The 18,749-nt window shown below is 43.4% G+C and overlaps 1 protein-coding gene across 1 annotated transcript in view; it reads left to right on the top strand.

Annotated features, from left to right (window-relative positions):
• Positions 1–18,749, top strand: part of LOC111219565 (ADAMTS-like protein 1) — a 30,769-nt gene that overhangs the window by 4,601 nt on the left and 7,419 nt on the right. Inside the window, exons 3-10 of the mRNA XM_022742288.1 lie at positions 1,827–2,570; positions 3,062–3,302; positions 7,404–7,531; positions 11,893–12,030; positions 12,968–13,150; positions 13,320–13,445; positions 13,575–13,823; positions 17,931–18,114. Coding sequence (XP_022598009.1) covers positions 1,827–2,570; positions 3,062–3,302; positions 7,404–7,531; positions 11,893–12,030; positions 12,968–13,150; positions 13,320–13,445; positions 13,575–13,823; positions 17,931–18,114 — 1,993 coding nt within the window. The remainder of the gene's footprint in view (positions 1–1,826; positions 2,571–3,061; positions 3,303–7,403; positions 7,532–11,892; positions 12,031–12,967; positions 13,151–13,319; positions 13,446–13,574; positions 13,824–17,930; positions 18,115–18,749) is intronic.

Below are 18,749 nucleotides of genomic sequence, written 5' to 3'. Positions count from 1 at the left end.
ACCCCCCCGCCCCCTCTTCCCCCCCCCCCCCCCCCCCCCCCCCCCCCCCCCCCCCCCCCCCCCCCCCCCCCCCACCCAAACGCCCCCCCCCCCTCTCTCGTCTTCCTCCTCTCTTCCCCCCCCCCCACCCCCCCCCCCTCCCCCATCGTCCCCCCCCCCCCCCCCCCCCCCCCCCCCCCCCCCCCCCCCCCCCCCCCCCCTCCCCCCCCCTCCACCCCACCCCCCCCCCCACCCACCCCCCCCCCCCCCCCCCCCCCCCCCCCCCCCTCCCCCCCCCCCCCCCCCCCACCCCCTCCCCCCCCCCCCCCCCCCCCCCCCCCACCCCCCCCCCCCCCCCCCACCCCCCCCCCCCCCCCCCCCCCCCCCCCCCCCCACAAATTGAGTCACTGTTTTTGTCATTAACCCTCTAACATATGAATCTGATCTGTAAAACACCCTGAACATTCAGCCTGAAGTTAAAATACCACATAGCACAAGTATAAAAACTTTCTTCCCCTCATCTTGCCTCCTCACATCCATGACAGAAAAGGGAAATACTGACAGATGCTGTTTATTGTCCAGACATAGACCTGTGATGAGATGTGACACACCACACCCCTTTAGCCCAGTAGTTCTCAGAGAGAAAGAAAGGACCACTCATCCTAAAAACTTCACAGTTGATACTACACTTCCTCAGCAACACACCTGCAAAGAAACTGATGAGAGGAGCAGTTGTGGAGAAAATCGAACGACACAGACAGCAGTTAAATATAGTGCTCGCTATATTGTAATAAACACAGAAGGCCTCCTTGTTTACACAGTGTAAGACAAGTGTATACCACCTCAGCAATGTTAGGGTTAGGGTTAGTCTTCACTGTAAATCTCATAACAACTCTTTTTTATTGAATGTTACTTTTCCTCAACTCAGTTTTGTGGAGAAAAGTCTCTGTGTAAACATAATGAAAATGGAAATTGCAATAGTCAAAATCAATGTTATGGTGAGAGAAGACCACAAGAGAGCTGCACTTATCCAGCCTACTAATTAATAGTGTAATAGAAACATAGGCCTATAAATAACCAAAATCTATTCTATAACAGCACAATGGACAGGTTTTTGTAGTTTGTGTTCATTAAACTAGAATCTGAACTTCAGTGATCAGTAAAAATAACCACAGACCTGAATCTGTTTTACTATGGTGGCCCTGAGAGCTTAACACGCTTAAGGAAACAGACAAAACACGAACAAATTCAGAAAACATCTTAATCAATTTGACAACACATGCTCTGCAAATACTCACAACACAACCAAATAGACAAATGTGCTGCAAGTAGTACAGACGCCAGTCACCTTCAACTGTCACCTTCAGAACCATTTCAGGACTTACAATGAGAAGTTTGGTTCTTGTAACTTAACTTGTTCATCCCTACTGCTTACTCTAGTCAGGATGTGGTTAGTCTAGCTTAGCATAAGATAGGGTTATATGGGGGATAGGGTTGCCACCCTTACCATATAATACAGAATCGTCCCATATATACAGGATTGTCCCGTATTTTTGTACATGTCATTTCATTTATAATATATGCAATCAAACTAGAACATAGCACTAATTATAGTACAGTAAATTCATACTATATACAGTATATATGTACATACACTCACCGGCCATTTTACTAGGTATACCTGTTCAACTAGTGTGTGAACCGGTCAGTCAAGTTGGCCCACCATGTTTTACTTAACAACAATGAATGAACACACAGTATCAAGGAAGCCTGTTTTTCCGTTGTTGTCGATTTTCTTCTGTCTCCAGAAAAAACTACCCTCTCACTCTATTTATTTCCTACAACAGAACACAACAAAGAAATGAGACCCAAAGACACCCAGAAGGCTCTGGTGAAGAACCTGGTCAAGCACACAGGGAGACGTCCAGGAAAAGCCCGGGACTTTGAGGAGGGGGTGAAACGGTGTCCGCAGCTAATGAGTATGCATCACATCTATATCCAGACCCGCGAGGAGAAACGCCTCCACTTGACCATCGGTGGCCACGCCTACCTCCTACCAAATACCTCTTTGGTCATCAAATGCCCCGTCAGAAGGTTCCCCAAAGCCCACATCCACTGGCTCAAAGACGGACGCCCCATTCCCAGCTCCAAACGCCTGGGCATCAGCAAATCTGGCTCTCTAAAGATCCACTTTGTGGCAGCAGAGGACATTGGGGTGTACAAGTGTGTCGCTGGATCCGCCTCAGATATCTTCACCCTCCAGCTGATAGGTAGTGACGGCGGGTCAACTGATAGACTGTCTACTACCAGTCCTGGTCCCAACTGGGAGGAGATGCTGCCTAGTTGTCACAGTCACTTCTCAGGTCTGAGGTCGATCTGGCCTGAAGTTAGTGTGTCTCTGTTGCCCCCTGGTGTCCAGGAGGCCTCACTGCAGCCACGGTTGAAGGAGAGGCTGATTAATATCACCCTGCAGGCTGACAGAGGAGAGATCCAGCAGGAGCAAGCCTCAGAGCTCATTTCTTCACTGCTGAGCCACATGTCTGCTGCCCAGCTCTGGACCCAGATTACAGAGGAAGGAGTTTATGCTGAAGGTAATTCTAAACCCAGCTCTGCAGTGTGTGGCTGTGGTGAAATACCATGAGATGCTATTCTTATTCTTTTTTACACCACCACGTCTGTGTCTTCCATCTAATTAATGTATACAGTGATGAATGTTTATGTCATCAACTGCAAATTCATGTCAGGACAGAAACATTTCAGAAACTGGATTTTAGAATACGTGATGAAATTTAACAGTGATAGAATTCTGTTTTTAAAACTGTCATCCAGTTTTAAAGTGTAGGTTAGTCTCTTCAGCCCCACTGTCCCACCTGCAATGGCACAAACATGCTGTGCAGCCAAGACCAGTTCAAACCCAAATAATTGAATATAAATTCTAGTGGAGTTTATAAAGACATCAAATCTGTTATTTACAGGTAAAAGGATAACTTTTAATAAAAGGATAATGTCCAGAATACTGGTCTAATTTCAGTCCTATCACTCTTGTTCCTTATGTGATGTTTGTATGTGATATTTCTCACAGACAAACTACACAACTGGTCAGAGCACTCTTCATTGGACATGGTTGTGAACAGAGCAGTGATCATCAGACAGCAGCAGACCCTTCCACTGGCTTTTCAGAGGAACATCAATATCAGCATCGGACACAACGCCCTCATAACCAACGCCACCCGGTCACTGACCATCCTCTGTCCTGCAGAGGGCTTCCCGTCCCCAAAAATCAGCTGGACCAAAGATGGAACTGTACTGCAGCACAGTGACAGGTAACATACGGGAGATAGTGCTGACTAGTTAAAGAAGTATTTCACAAAGTTCTGGGACCGTGCAAACTTTATTGAGGTACTTTCAACATGATATCATATCCCAAAAAGGTCTAGACAGCAAAAATACTATTAGTGAACTCAAAATCAAAACAATATGCAGTATATGGAATGAACGCATGGTTGAATGAACTTGGGCACCTACAGTATATTGGTGGATTTGTGTGAAATACCTAAGATGAAACAGCCACTGCATCACTCACATGATGTTGAGAATTTTGCTCTACAATGTCAAAAAGGAAAAATTACATCATCACCCCCCTCATCCCATTTCGGCATTTTCAGCACCCCAGTCATGTTTTAGTATATATTTAAATTTTTCCTTTTTATTTCTCCGTGCCGGTGACAGCCAGAGCCATATTGTTTTCAGGCTGTCTTTGTCGCCTTGACGGAACTTGGTCAAGGGGACCTCACAAAACGCGGTTTGGCCTTGTGAATGTAATAAATCAGTAACGCCTTGAGGGAATTTCTAAAATCTTCACTTGGACTCAAGGACGAACCTATTAGACTTTGGTGGTCAAAGGTCAAGATCAGTGTGACCTCAGAAAACACTTTTTAGCCATTACTCAAGACTTCACAGCAATTATGACAAAATTTCACACAAATGGTTCATATTTTATTTGACCCCGGATAAACAGGGATGTAACCTGAAACTAGTCTGAGTGGAGGAAGCAGACAACCAGAAGGTGGTCATTCTAGTTAATCTATTTTCAAAAATTCAGTTTTCGCTTCGTCATTATGGGAAATGTAGTAGAGATTAATGAGGGAAAAATATGAATTTAAAGAATTTTAGCACAAACAACATAATATGACAAAATGTGATAATAGTCAACACTTTCTGAATGCTCTGTACCCTTTGTGATACGTTTTTCCATTTCTCTTGATCATTTCCGAGATGTGTTTACATCTTGATTTGACATGATATGGAAAGACACACACCTGTCTATATAAGGTCACAGCTGACAATGCAGATCAGAGCAGAAACCATGAGAAGAACAGGGGTCTCCATCATTCTGACATGAAGAAGTCTCGAACAACCAGGACTCTTCTAGAACTGGACCTGGACTGACTGAGACATCAGGGAGAAGGTTCTTGGTGACAGAGCTGATTAAGAACCTGATGGTGACTGAGCTCCAGAGATCCTGTGTGGAGATGGAGAAACTTCCAGAAGGACAACCCTCACTGCAGCTCTCCACTGATCTGGGCTTTATGGCTATATGGCTTTATGCAGTGTCCAGCCTACTCAACCAACCAGCCTATTCAGTTGGCAGAGTTTGATCCCCCATCCGATCATCAGACTTCTCAGGGAGAAGTCAAGGTTGCAATGCTCAGTAAGGATCCTTAGAGCCTATGTTGATGCTACTGCGAGTGTATGGCAGTCCAAACAGCTCTTTGTTTGTTATGATGGCCCCAGACATGGTCACGCTTTTTCCAAGCAGCGCCTGTCCCATTGGGTTGTGGATGTGATTGTTCATACATATAAGGTGAATAATTGCCTTATGCTGTCTGGAGTCAAGTGCCACACACAAGGACCACAACAATGGTCAGGTGAAACCAGTACTTTCACAGGTACTTTGGTGGACCCACCCACAAGAGGTTAAATACCTGGGTCCTACTCCACTTTCTTGGTCAGACTAGTGCAGACTAAGAGAGACCAATACATAAGAACTGATGAAGCCGCTTGGATAAGAGGCGAAACGTCTTCCACAGACAAATACAAGTCCAGTTACCATGGTAACTGATGCTGAACACCTACAATATATCTTTAATCTGATTTATTTATATTTAGAAATATTTAGAAACATTTTTTATTATAATCCTGTGACCATATTGTTTACATTTCCCCTTGCTGAATATCACTTTCTGAAGTCACTATAACCGAATATATCTGCTGGTATCAGCTTTTTTCTTCTCATATCATATTAGTACTTTATTCATGGTTCTGACGATGTTGCTCTTTCAGATGAACACAGTTGTACCTGGACAGGTAAAACCAGGGTTAACTGAGTCAGCTGATATCTATGTTCATAGTACATCTTATTCGCTCATGTCCCATTTTTGAGATGCAGATTGTAAGAGCTGCCACTTTCTCGTGTGGGGGCAGGAAGCTGCATATGGAAACCATCACTACTTTGCTTGTCAATCACACCATGACTGACTGCTGTAGAAAGATTGCTGTAGAAACATGCCCTCTAACAGCCACTGACAGTCTCTCTGCTCTGTGTGCTATCACTGTGTCACAGATTCAAACTGATCTGGGCTGACCATGGTTTGCAAGACTGCTGCTGGCAGGCTGGCCCAGTGTAGTATTACTCTGAAGTACGAGTCAGATGTCACTTGCACTGATCAAGATAGACAGCTAATCATGAGATGAACATAATCATATAACATACATTAAAGCTGGGTTCAGGAATCTATTCCACAAACATATTTTTTATATTTCTATAAATTCTCTTAACATCTTGTGCATACCTGTACATCATATACAATATTTATTCTGTACAGTATAGGGTCAGGAAGACTGTGAAATGGGGTTGAAAACTCCAGAGAAAATTAGTAAGTGGATCATGTGTCAAGACTTTTTGTCACCTTATAGTTCAATTTATTCAATATTAAGTCTTCTTTTTAAAATCTTACAAATTTTTCCAATTAAAATACTCATTGTCTAAAATGAGCAATTTCGTCTGTGAATTTAGACTCCAGCTTTTTCCATGCTCTTGCTCTAAGTCTAATAATTTTGAAATCTAAATATCATTTTCAAAACTTAAAGGAGTTATTTGTAATGATGTCATTAGCAGCTGTTTACTTACCAGTCTAGAGGAAACTTTGTGTGTTCAGGTCTCCAGAGGTAGAAACAAACACCAAACACATGAACCAGAGTCAGATAAAAAGTTCTATATCACTTTCATCTTTGTGTATTCCGTAAATCCATGACATGTTTGGCCTGTCCAGCACAAAGACTAGTCGCATGAGGAAACTGCTCTTTTAGTTCCATCCTTGTAAAAAAAATACACCAACACCTAAATGCTGTCTTATTTACATACTGCAAATTGCCAGCTTGCTAGTTCTCAACAATACATCCAATACAAGTCGCTTGGGTGTTGTATTTTGTTTTGCAGTTGTAATGTAAAATTATTTTTTTCACTTTTGATGGAGCTAGCCTCAGTTTCTTGTGCTCTGGTGCTCTGCTGGCCAACACACGTCTTGGACTTATTTGCACTGGACCCACTGAGATTAAACTGGTATTGATCTTCTGATTTGATGGTGAGTAAGATGGAAAACAAACATATTTTCCAAAATGCCAGACTGCTCTTTTAATCTGACCACAAGAGAGAGAATGTACTAGTGAGACAGACACATGATGGTTATTTACAGGACCTGTGGGCTGTGGAGTAAAACACTATGTTCTGCAATTGCCCTTGACACCACTTTGTCAGCAGTGTAGCTGTGGAGTGAACTGAGTGTGTTAACTGGCTTTCTGCAACACACTGTGGTTAGTTTGACCTTTTAAAAGAAGTTTTATCAGATTTAGTGGGATGTGTTCTTTTTATTCAAGGACAAAACACATCAGTATTATGATGGTGGTAGTGTTCCTATGAATGCCAGAATAATTATGAAGGGGAGTTTGCAGTTGGGTATCTAATGGATTACATTGACTGAATATCTGCTCTATGGGTGCGTGTCCCAGCAAAAACAGACAGAGGAAAAACCTGTTGATGTCATATTCACAAATATATTGGTGAGGACATGTCCCTACTGTCCATACCCAAATCTATGCCCGTGTTTAAAAGACATCATCTAGCAGAGAGCTGAGGTCTTCATGGTCAACTGTTAATGCAGGAAGCTGCAGAATGAGAACAATGGCATAATCATCTGTCTTCTTTCTCTGTCTCTTAATTTGCAGCTCAACGTTGAAGGTCATGCCCTATCCCTGTACAGAGTCATTTCCTCTGTTCAGGCTGTGTCTGTCAGAAAGCAAACGTGAGCAGCTTCCTAGGTTCTAATCTATATGATAAACTGTATAATTTCCCTGTCTGTCTGCAGGGTATCATGGTATGGCTCTGGAGGACTTCACATCCTTCAGCCCAGAGCATCTGACGGAGGCCAGTACAAATGCACAGCTGCCAACATGCATGGTTCTGACTCAGAGACATCTCAGCTACTGTTGGCAGGTTTGTCCTTAGATAAACTGTTCTCAAGTTTCAGTTGTCATTGTCATGCACATTGTAAGTTATGAATGTAACTATGGATCTGTGAGACTGAAGGATGACTGTCTCTCCGTTCTAAATAGAATGATAACCTTAATTCTGCCTACTTTTTAGACCATATGCAAACAAAATCATACCCGTTTCGCAGAGCAGAGAGCCAAAAGTATAGCTGTCTTGAGAGATAGAGCTTTCATGTCGGCATCATCAATAGGCTCACATGGGGCCTTCATGAGAGACTTCAATACCATAGGCAAGTCCCAGCTTGGTGCTCGCAGGCTACGGCCTGGACAAAAGCGCTGAGCGCCCTTCAGACACACTAAAGGAAGCCGACCCAATGGCAGGCCATTGGTCTCTCCATGAAATGCTGAAATGGCATGAGCATAAAGCCTAACTGTACTGGCTGCCTTGCCTTGGTCCAACTGAGACTGCAGAAAGCAAAGGACAAGTGGCACAGGACAAACTTCAGGGTCAACATCCAGGCCCAAATACCACTTCGAAAATATTCTCCACCTCAGGGAGTAATTAGCCCGTGTAGATGGGGCCCTGGCATTGTTCAACGTCTCACGGACATCCTCGTCAGGCTGTTGAGAGACGGATTTGCAAGAGGCCATATCCACAGACGAAGGGCAGTTGGGTTGGGATGCTAAATTTTGCCTCATACTGGTGACAGAAGATCCGCTCGGGATGGCACATTCCACAGGGGACCCTTTAATAGCTGAATCAGGTCCAGAAACCAAGGGTGCCCTGGCCAGCGTGGAACTGTATAATGAGCCTCCCTGACCCTCTGGAGAACTTGAGGAATTAGAGGGAGAGGGGGAAAAGTGTACAACAAGTTTTTGGCCACTCTTGTGACAAAGCATCAATGCTCAAACTGCCCCGTGACCCCTCAGGGAGTACCATTCCAGGCAATGGGTCGTCTATGGGGATGCAAAAAGATCGACCTGGGCCACCCCAATTTGTGCCACTACCTCTGGGTGTAACCGCCACTCTCCTGGGAGAGGCCCTATCCTGGACAAATGTTGGCTGCCTTGTTTTTGACACCTGGGATATGGATTGCCCTTAGAGAGGCTAGGTGAGGCCATTCCCATGTCAGTAGCTTTTCTGCTACTTGAAGACAGCGCAGTGACTTCGTTCCACCTTGATGATTTATATGGTACACTTCAGAGGTGTTGTCCATCCTCACCAGTACATGCTTGTGCTTCACATATGGCAAAAAACCCTTGAGGGCCAGATGAACGGCCCTCAGTTCAAGTATATGTATGTGTTCTGATGACCACCACAGCTCCCAGCCTGTCAGTGATGCATCTGTTTTGATCACTTGTCTTCTTTGAGGAAGGTTCCCCAGTGGGGTTCCACTGAAAAGGAAATCTCTGTCTCTCCAGGGGAGTAAGGTTTGCATGCAGTACTGCATCAAATGTAGCCTCATCCTCCTGGGTTTTCTTCAGATGGAGGAGAAAAGAATTGAACCACCGCTACATGGGACGTGCCCTCAGCAGGCCCAACAGAATCAGCACTGATGCTGCTGCCATCAATCCCATCAGTTTCTGAACACTGTGAGCACTCACTGTCTTCCCTAGTTGAAACAACTTAATGCTGTCCTCAAACTGTCTACCCTCTGGGGAGTGAAATGTGCATTAATTCTGACAGAACTGAAGTGGAGACCAATAGCTCACCTGTTGTTGATGCTGCAGCTTGCTTTTCTTCCAGTTCACTGTGAACCCCAGGGACTCAACATAAACCCACATTGTCTCTGTGTCTGGACCACCTGCTCTAGGGAGGGAGCACAGATTAACGTCATCTAGATATGGCAGCATCTTGAGGCCCTTTACCTGAAGGGGGTCTAGGCCAGCCGACACGACCTGAGTAAAGATCCTCGATGCCACTGACAGGCCGAATGGCAGAACCTGAAACTGGAAAACTTGGCCTAATCTCATCAGTTCAGTTCTTATGGCATCCGGCAAAGAAGTCTGTGCCAGCCATATTTGTCTCCGACACAAGAACACCGATGACATTGCCTCTCCTATGTCATGTGTCAATTGCGAGTGAGCTGACAAGAGAGAGCCTTGGAATCCTGATCCTCTGTGCTCATCGTTTTCCACAAGGCTGCCAGGATGATAGCCTATGCATTGCCCATACGAGCCGCAGGAGCAGCTGCGTTAAACAAGCATGAAATCAGGCGGTTGATCTTAGCACACTCCATCCTGGGGCAGCGAGGATTAGTTAAAACACGGGCTGGCCCCAGAGATGTCCATGATGCTATTGCCTGTTCTACCAGGGGCATGTCTCCTAATCCAGTTTCCACTGGGTAAGGGGCATTAGCCAACTGCCTGCAGCCTGCATTAAACTGAGGTTTTTGAGATGATTTCTTGCAAGCTGTCCCTAGCATCAAAGCATAATCATCTGCCACTGGAATGCTGGGTGGGGGATTGGCCTGAGCTATGCCTTCCCAGACAGCTCCCCCAGGGACAGGATTAGGCATGGGAGAATGCAATCGAACAATTTTTGCTGCACTGAGTACTCTGGCAACGAGTGTGAGGAATGAAAAGAGACAGCACATCAGCATCCTCTGTGGCATCCTCCCCAGTATGGCACTGAGGCCTGGGTGGGGGAACTCCTTCTTGGTGTGTGTGTGTGTGTGTGTGTGTGTGTGGGGGGGGGGGGGGGGGGGGAGGGCAGGAATGAAGATGAGGATGAATGATGAGCCTCAAGTTTGTCCATCTAAATTCCGAAGAGCAGTCAGAATCTTCAGCATGTCTGAACTGTCTCCCTCTGCTGGCTGAGCAGGGGCTTGGCGCTTAGTAGACCCAGAAACCTCCTCATGGCTTGATCTATGAGGGGAATCGTGATGGCAGTCCCGCTTGCGAGAGCGCCTATGAGTTGGCCTGTCTGGAAGAGTGTCGCCTTCTCAGGTGCAGAGCTGCAAACTCTGGTAGCACAGGGAAGTAGCTCCTCCCTTGACAGGTCACAAGCTGCACTGCATGGATTATCCACATCCTCCCTCAGATGAGAAATCCGAGAGGCATTCCCGATGCCCATCACGAGGATCCATCGCTGACTGACAAAATCGTCAGCAATGTGATACCATAATGGCCCTGGCAAAACAGGATGAGGCCCCAACACATCTCCACTGACTGCAAACAGCAGTAAGAATAAGAAGAAAGAAGAAAATCAAGCCCACACAAAGAGATGGTTCACACCAGTACGCGAACGTACCTAGCAGGCCCACACTAACCCCACCAACTGCGAATAGTGATGTAGGGCACATTACTCATCAAATTGCAATAAAGCAAATCACCACTATGCAATATATGCAAGGAAACTACCAAAATTCACAGGGACACAAGGCACCTGCACCCTATGTGTGATGAATTGAATGGTGGATAACAAAGCAACTCAATGTCTCACCTGTAAATGGTCTCTGAGGCCAAAGGACTAACTGGAAGTTAGCACTGCTTTTATGGTGTGGGAAGTTTTGCGCCCAGGTCATGGGTATGACTTTGTTTACATATGGTCTCGAAAGCAGGCAGATTGAAGGTTATCAATCTATTTAGACTGTAGTGACAGTCAGAGTGAGGTTGAAACAGATCTTCTATTATAATTTAATATTGCTGTCACCAAAATACACAGACTCCTAGAGATGTTCATGTGATGGCTGTCACAGAGGCAGGAAGTAAAACAATGAATTACAAAATAAAAGCTGTCATTCTCTCCCTGTATATGCCTCATGTATATGAAAACATGTTTTGATGTCAATCAGCCTGATGAAGATAGTTTGTCCAGCTCCTGCCCTGAACTGCTGACAGAGCAACTGCTTCTGATGACAGCAGTGAGAGAGTCAATGTGGATTAAACAGGCCAACAGTTCAGTGGCACTTTCACTTTCTTTGTGAGGTTGTCCTGCTTGGTACCAAATATTATAGAATATATTAGAATATATTAGTACAGTAAGTCAATGAATTCATAAAAGCAGGTATAATGTTCAATGTCTTATTTTAGCATCTTATCATGATAAAACTCATTAATAAGAACTAAACTTAAGCACAAACTGTCATTACCTTTTAGGTAACTGGTAAAACCAAAGTATTGGTCAAATTAAAAATTTTGACCTGATGATGAGGCTGGGTGAAAAGTTAGAAGATCACCACAGTGACGAGGATTCATCCTCTGATGACCATGAATATGTTTCATGTCAGTTTGAGACTGACTGACGTTGATCTTCCAGTGTTTCCTTGTATATTCATTCTAACAAGGATTAGCATCAGTAACGTTCACCTTCATTCCTGCATGACTGACTGATTCTCTCTCTGTGTGTGTGTCAACCTTCAGAGCCACCGGCCATAGCAGTGTCATGGGGGAATTTCTCAGACCATGGGGCGGTGTTGGGCCACAGCTTGATGGCCACTGTTGGAGGACGAGTCAGTGTACGCCTAGGCACCAACCTCACTCTGCACTGCCCCGTCACTGGTAGGTCATCACACGGTATCATGTACTCTGCTGCTGGAGAGGCTGCAGGATTGCAGGGAGGAAACACACAAGTCATATCAGTCAAAGAAAGCCTGGACACGGAGGCTGGTCACTGACTGAATGTTATCACACACCTTAATGATGTGAGTCTCAAGTTCATTCTGTTTATCCTATTCTCCATTTCTTCCCTGAAAACTTAAAACTTAAAGCAACACCTGTCAACATGTTGACCTCTTTACGTCGGACCACACTATCTTCCAACTGGGCCTTCATCTTGATCTCCACTACAAACCTGTAAAGTGTTGTGACTGCTTCTTGCAGGTTGTGATAAACTCTGCCCACAGATAGACAGGCATATAAACCCCTGCCAAAGTGCTCAAAACCACTTCTGTGGTAGTTACTGCTATAGTTAGTGACTACATTTTGTCATGATGACACACACAGACAAACACACAGTGACTGTTGAGTGCCTATTCATGCATATGCGTATGCGTGCTTGCTTATGCTTGCGTTCTTTCACCATAGAAAGGCTTTGTGTCCACACTGCCCGCCACTGCTACAGGAAGCCCAGAATAAAGGCCAATTTCTCCCTAGGAGGCCAAATGGCAGGTGCTCAAGCATCCTTTGAGCTCCATCTCTGCACGTATACACCGTAATGATATTACTGTACTTTGTAATTCTTAATAGGTACTTAATACTTTAAAAATACTTCATGTAATTTATTTTTAAATTGCCCCTTTACTCCCTAAACATTTGTCTTGCCCACTGACATAGTAAGTACAGGGAAGAACTAAGAAAGTCGAGTATCAGTATAGGTACCCAGTAAGTGTTTTATTGATACACAATAGACACTACATATAAAATAATTGAATTGTAAATTATAATCTCAAGTGTTTCCCAGCCTTTATCATTGGTCCCTCTGGTCTCTGTGTGTCAGGTGTTCCTCAGCCCACTGTGACGTGGCACAGGAAGAATGGACCTTTAGATTCCAGTGTTGTCTCCCTTCCCTCTGGTTCACTGTGGATCACAAATGTTTCTCTGCACAGCCAAGGCACCTACTCCTGCACTGCCACCAACACCATAGGAAAGTCCACTGCCTCTACGCTCCTGCAGGTCTACGGTGGGTTCACACACTAACTGTACATAACTTCTCCTCATATACAACTTTGTACAATCATACTTGCACATGGTCAGATAATAAAATCTGGAATAACATTATGGGTGTGTCCACTTTTTTGTATGTGTGTGTGTGTGTGTGTGTGTGTGTGTGTGTGTGTGTGTGTGCACAGCTCCATATCCAGCTGGAGGAGGCAGGGTTGTTCCAGTCTCACAAGAGCTGAATAGGAAACGGGTCCTCATGGCATCAACCCATGGAACACATGTTTTTATCAAACCTGGAGACATTCTACGAATAGGTACACGCACAAACCTTTTCACCTGCAGTAATTCTACTCAGCCCCATGCAGACAGACTGTTATGTGTAAAAGCAGTCCACCTTCAAGCATTTTCATATGTACATTCAGTCTGTTTGTGTCTTTAAAAAGGTTGTCCAGTAGTTCCTGACCACATACTGCCAGTGCGCTGGGACTACAACAACCAGACCCTGAAGGGGGTCTCACGTTCAGCCCAGACCCAGAGTCCTGGTCCGGGTCTGCAGTACAGGATGCTGGTGGGGGGTCGTGTCCTTGAGGTCAACACACTCCAGGTGAAGTTCTCAGGCCGCTACCAGTGCCAGGCCCTCATCAACAGTATGAGACAAATGCTGTATGCCTGGATACAAATTCACACTAAAGGTGAGAGTTAAGTTGACCTGCATGCACGTGTGGAGTGTGTTTATATAGACCTGTGCAGATACCAGGTTTTTTTTTATGAAAGAATACTGAATAAATGTTACCATCATATGAAATACATATGATAGTTTATGCAGCGTACAATGATGCAGTGTGAAAAAATAAAAGTTTCTAGTCCACTAGTAGGTGGACCTTTGATGGACCCTATATAAGTACTATGCTACACAGACTGTTCCCAAAGCTTAAATTTAAATGAAAATTGTTTATTTGGGAAATATGTTTTTAATTTCATAGTTTTGTCCATGCTGAGCTCACCATACATAAGATTACATTTTTTTGTCTTGACATTACATTTATTTATTTAGAATTTTTTACATTTGAGCATAAGCCCCTTTATACCTTGTTTTCAACAGGTCTTCAGACACGAACACATAGAAATGTATAGGCAGTGAAGCAAAAATAAAATAATATAAAATGATAATAATCAGCAGAAACAGTATCATAACATCAACACAACTACACCACATCTGTTAGAAGTATCATGCAACATCAAAAAACTAACAAGATATAAAGTAAATTAACAGCTACCAGACCAAATGAAATGATGTGATGTTAATAGTACTGAGCCTACAGTCACTACTTACAGTCACAAATATAAAAAATACATTCAAAAACAAAAAGAACATTTGAGGTAAGCAGGAAAAGAAGAGTGAAAGTCATTAAAAGAAGTCATATCTGATAGTGAGTCAGTGGTGCGTTAAATGTAAAGACACAGCTCCAAATGTCTGTGTGGGTGGCAAGGCTGTTGAGTGTGTGAGTACAATGATCAAACTGTACCAAAAGCTGTTTTAAATATTAAGTTAAAGTACTTATTTAAAGTAAATGCAGAGTTAAATAGTAATCACTTGGCTGTACGGTGCATAAGTAAGATAAGTAAGAACATATCTCTATATACGTATGTCCATGATCTTGTGTTTTATCAGTGTTTGGTGAAATTTGGCTCAATCCCAGGGCAGGTTAATCGTAAGATTCATCCCCATTTCCTTTCAAATGTCACATTAATCATTTAGGAGGTATAGGCTATCCTAAAACATAAACTGTGAACTGGCGAAGCTACATGAGTAGACAGTGTTGTTGTCAGTTACAGTGAATTCCAACTGCACTGTAAAACAACCAATTAAAATAATGTTTGAATTTACATATGAGTTGATTTAAAATTGAAAACAACACATATACACTACTCACTACTATAGGCTTTATGGTCACTCAGACAGTTTGAGAAACACTAAATTTAAACCATTATATTAACAAATTTACTCTGGGACCACCAGGGATCACTTGCAGACCACTTGTGGTCTACCAACCATACTTTGATAAAGGCTGCTTTAAACCAATCACAATTATCTTGAGCAGCGTCAAGCCCAGGATACAGTGATGGTTCCTCTTCAAAATAGCACAACTTGGTGGATCATTTGTTCATGGGGAGGCAAGCACTGTCATTAAATGGCTGATTATCCACAAAGAAAACAGCACAAAGGTATGTCAACTGTGTGATTGCACCAAAACTTTCAGCGTGTAGGTTGTTGTTGTTTCCTACAACAAAGGAAACATTACTGGCAGGTGAAGCAGAAAGGGAGGAGATTGCTGCCTATAATAGGTGATCAATGGCAGGCTCATACCTACACTGAAGAACGCATGTTTTTCAGCTAAAATGGCCTCCGACAAAGAAATAAGATAAGACTAGGTCAGCGGACTGGCCATGGGGACTGCCAGCTCAAATTCCAGTCAGCCAGTGGATGGTCAAAACATCAATAAACTTTTATAAGTTTTTACTGGCTCTGTTAGTGCCTTATCAGCTCTGTCAGTGTCATTTCTGTGGCCGGTCCCAGCAGATAAGTCCAAGGCTGAATTTTTTTCCCAGTCCGGCCGTGGATCGGAGCAAATACAAGTCTGACTTTATCAAGATGGAGAGCCCTACAAACTGCTAAAGGGTCCAACTTGAACTTCTCCTCCATGTATCAATAACGTGATGGTTTATAATGTTATATGACTGTTTTTATTAGTGACCAGCTGTAGACATGATAATTTTAGCTAACTTTCTGTTACCATTATTATGAATTTGTTAGGCAAATGTTGCTATTGCTAGCTGGCTTAATGTCAGTACGCTTATTTGTCCCCCATCTTGCCAGACAGCTGAATCAACCCCTGAGAGATGTGAGGAATTTCTTAGCTACTTCTACATTAAAATAGTCAATATTAGACAGCGCTTTGACACTGAACTTGTGGAGCCTGATGTTGACTACTGCCCACCTTTCTCACTAACACACTTTAGCACAATCTGTCTACCAACCCTGGAATGCAATGTTAAACTTTTAGAATCATCTACCAGCCTTTCAGACTGCATTCCTACATGGTTTTTAAAAGCTGTATTTGAGATGGTTGGTCCAGACATTTTAGTCATTATCAACTGCTCTGTGTGGACTAGTATTTTCCCCTTCATTTGCAACTGCAACTGTTTCCCCTCTTTTAAATAAGCCCTCACTAAACGTCTCAGTTTTAAGTAATTTCATACCCATCTTGAAGCCACCATTTTTATCAAAGATTTTAGAAAAGATTGTATCTACGCATCATTTCTTTTATGAATAATAATGAAATCTTTGAGAAATTTCAGTCTGATTTCCGTGCCCTCCACAGTACTGAGACTGCTCTGGTCCAGTCACCAATGACTTGCTGCTTGCAGCCGACAATGGCCTGTACTCAGTTTTAACTCTCCTCAACTTTAGCTCAGCTTTTGACACAGTCGACCACAATGTCTCTATCAGCCATTTGAAAAACTGTGTTGGTATCAGTGATGAGGTGCTGGATTGGTTCATATCTTATCTGTCGAACAGGTCCTTCTCTGTTATGCTTGGAGATGCCTCCTATTCTTGTGCTCCTCTGTTTTGTGGGGTCCCCCAGGGGCCTATTATGGTGCCCTCCTTGTTTACAATTTACATGCTACCACTGGGGCAAATCATGAGTAGACACAATATTAATTTTAACTGCTATGTGGATGACACAGTTGTATTTCTCAATAAAGCCTGGTTCCAAGGAGGCATCCTGCATCTTGTCCTGCCTTGCAGATATTAAAATATGGATGTCCAATAATTTCTTGCAACTGAAGGACTCCAAGTCAGAGGTGATTCTCATTAGCCCTTCAGGCCCCAGCACAAGCAGCATCAATAATATCCTCGGTAGTCCAAGGACCTTGTCTAGTAACATTTGACAAGAGGCTCACAACCTAGGTGTTATTTCTGATCTGCCTTTTGATGCTCAATTCGCCAGAGTAGTGCAGTCCTGATTTGCTCAGCTGAGGCAGCGTGCCAAAATCAGATCATTCCATTTGAAGGGTGGTCATGATATTTGGTTCAGACACTCATGTTCTCCACCGGATTATCTGAAATAAATTTGGTCACCCTGTTACTTTTAGCACAATCATCAGGTTAAAGTTTAACTTTTTTATTCAGTTTATATATATATTTGTGTAATTTAGCAAGGCAAAGGAAAAATGCTAATAACAATTAGTTCCAGCCTGTATTTTCAAGGTAAAATATCTTTGAGTTTGAGCAAATAAAAAAAAAAAAAAAAAAACAACAGAAATGAATTGGATGATTTAAACTCAATTTGCCTTCTGCACCAATCTCAAATATTCTACATAATCAACACACATAAATACGTTCTTCAGAGATTTAATACATTCAGGTATTTCCATCAGCATCATATGGATGTAAGTGCCGGTCTTATTAAGAGATGGATGGATGAATGAATGGACGGATAAATATAGTGATTTCCATGAGTATGTCATGTTGAACTGTTCCACAGAGTAACTCAGTGCATGACTGTATTCAGGTTTACTATTATGCATTATATAGTGCCTCTGTCTGCTGCCTCCCCTTTGCCTCAGGCAGTCTGTTGCCTCTACGTCGGGCATTTCAAAATCTGAAATTAAAAAGTGAGAATCTCTGCAGAACACTCACGTACACTGAGATTAGCAAATCTTTGGATGGCAATTAGAGCTGTTTGTTCTAAAGTCTGTTTTTTGTTGGTTGTGTTTTACATGTGGGTCCACAGAGTTTGGCTGGCGTTTTGGGGATTGGATCACATGCAGTGCTTCCTGTGGGAACAGAGGGACTTGGCTGCGGAGGATTCACTGTGCCACTCTGGATGGAAAGGACGTTCAGCCCACCATGTGTCAGCACATACCAAAACCCATCACCTCCCCAGTTCCCTGCAACAGACAGGACTGCCCTCCCAGGTACACTGTACATATCTACACATGTAGATGTCAGGATGTCCTGCTGTTCAGGAAGCAGATTGTCCAATTGGCTCATATAAGGAGCCAGAGGGAGAGTAAGAAATGATCAAGATAAAATAAATAAAGAAACAATGGAGTGGTATGCCTATGAAGAGACAGAATAGCCTGCCATGCTGTCAGTGGAATATTTTCACTGATGTTCAGGCGAATACGTTTTTGTGGCCTGTTGGTATTTTGCAGTTTGAGTTTTGCCTCTTTCACTTTGATATATTTTGAAGGAAAACCACAATTTATTGCAACTTGTGTTTTATTTATGTAAGTCTGGCCTTTGGTTCTATTAACTAAGAAGGTAATAAATGAGATTAATGAACTTGGCATCACCTCTGATAATAGGTCCAACAGGTTTGTATCAACTCAAGTTGTTTGATAAAAACTTCAAGGTTAGTCAGACCTTATCCAGACTATTTAAGCATCTGTCAGATCCATCATTGTTCACTGACCGACTGTCTGTCGTGCTGTGGCAAATGTATCCCTGTACAATCAGGGATTATGAGAGCATTCACTGTAAGTTTTTAGCTGCAAACAAAGTGGCACCTTATCTGGCAAAACTGTCTCTTACAACATGTCTGATCATG

The sequence above is a fragment of the Seriola dumerili genome, unplaced genomic scaffold (assembly GCF_002260705.1).
Source record: "Seriola dumerili isolate Sdu_G_001 unplaced genomic scaffold, Sdu_1.0 BDQW01000003.1, whole genome shotgun sequence".
Classification (NCBI taxonomy): Eukaryota; Metazoa; Chordata; class Actinopteri; order Carangiformes; family Carangidae; genus Seriola; species Seriola dumerili.
The sequence above is the reverse complement of the archived record's forward strand: the minus strand, read 5'-3'. Positions and strand labels throughout refer to the sequence as shown.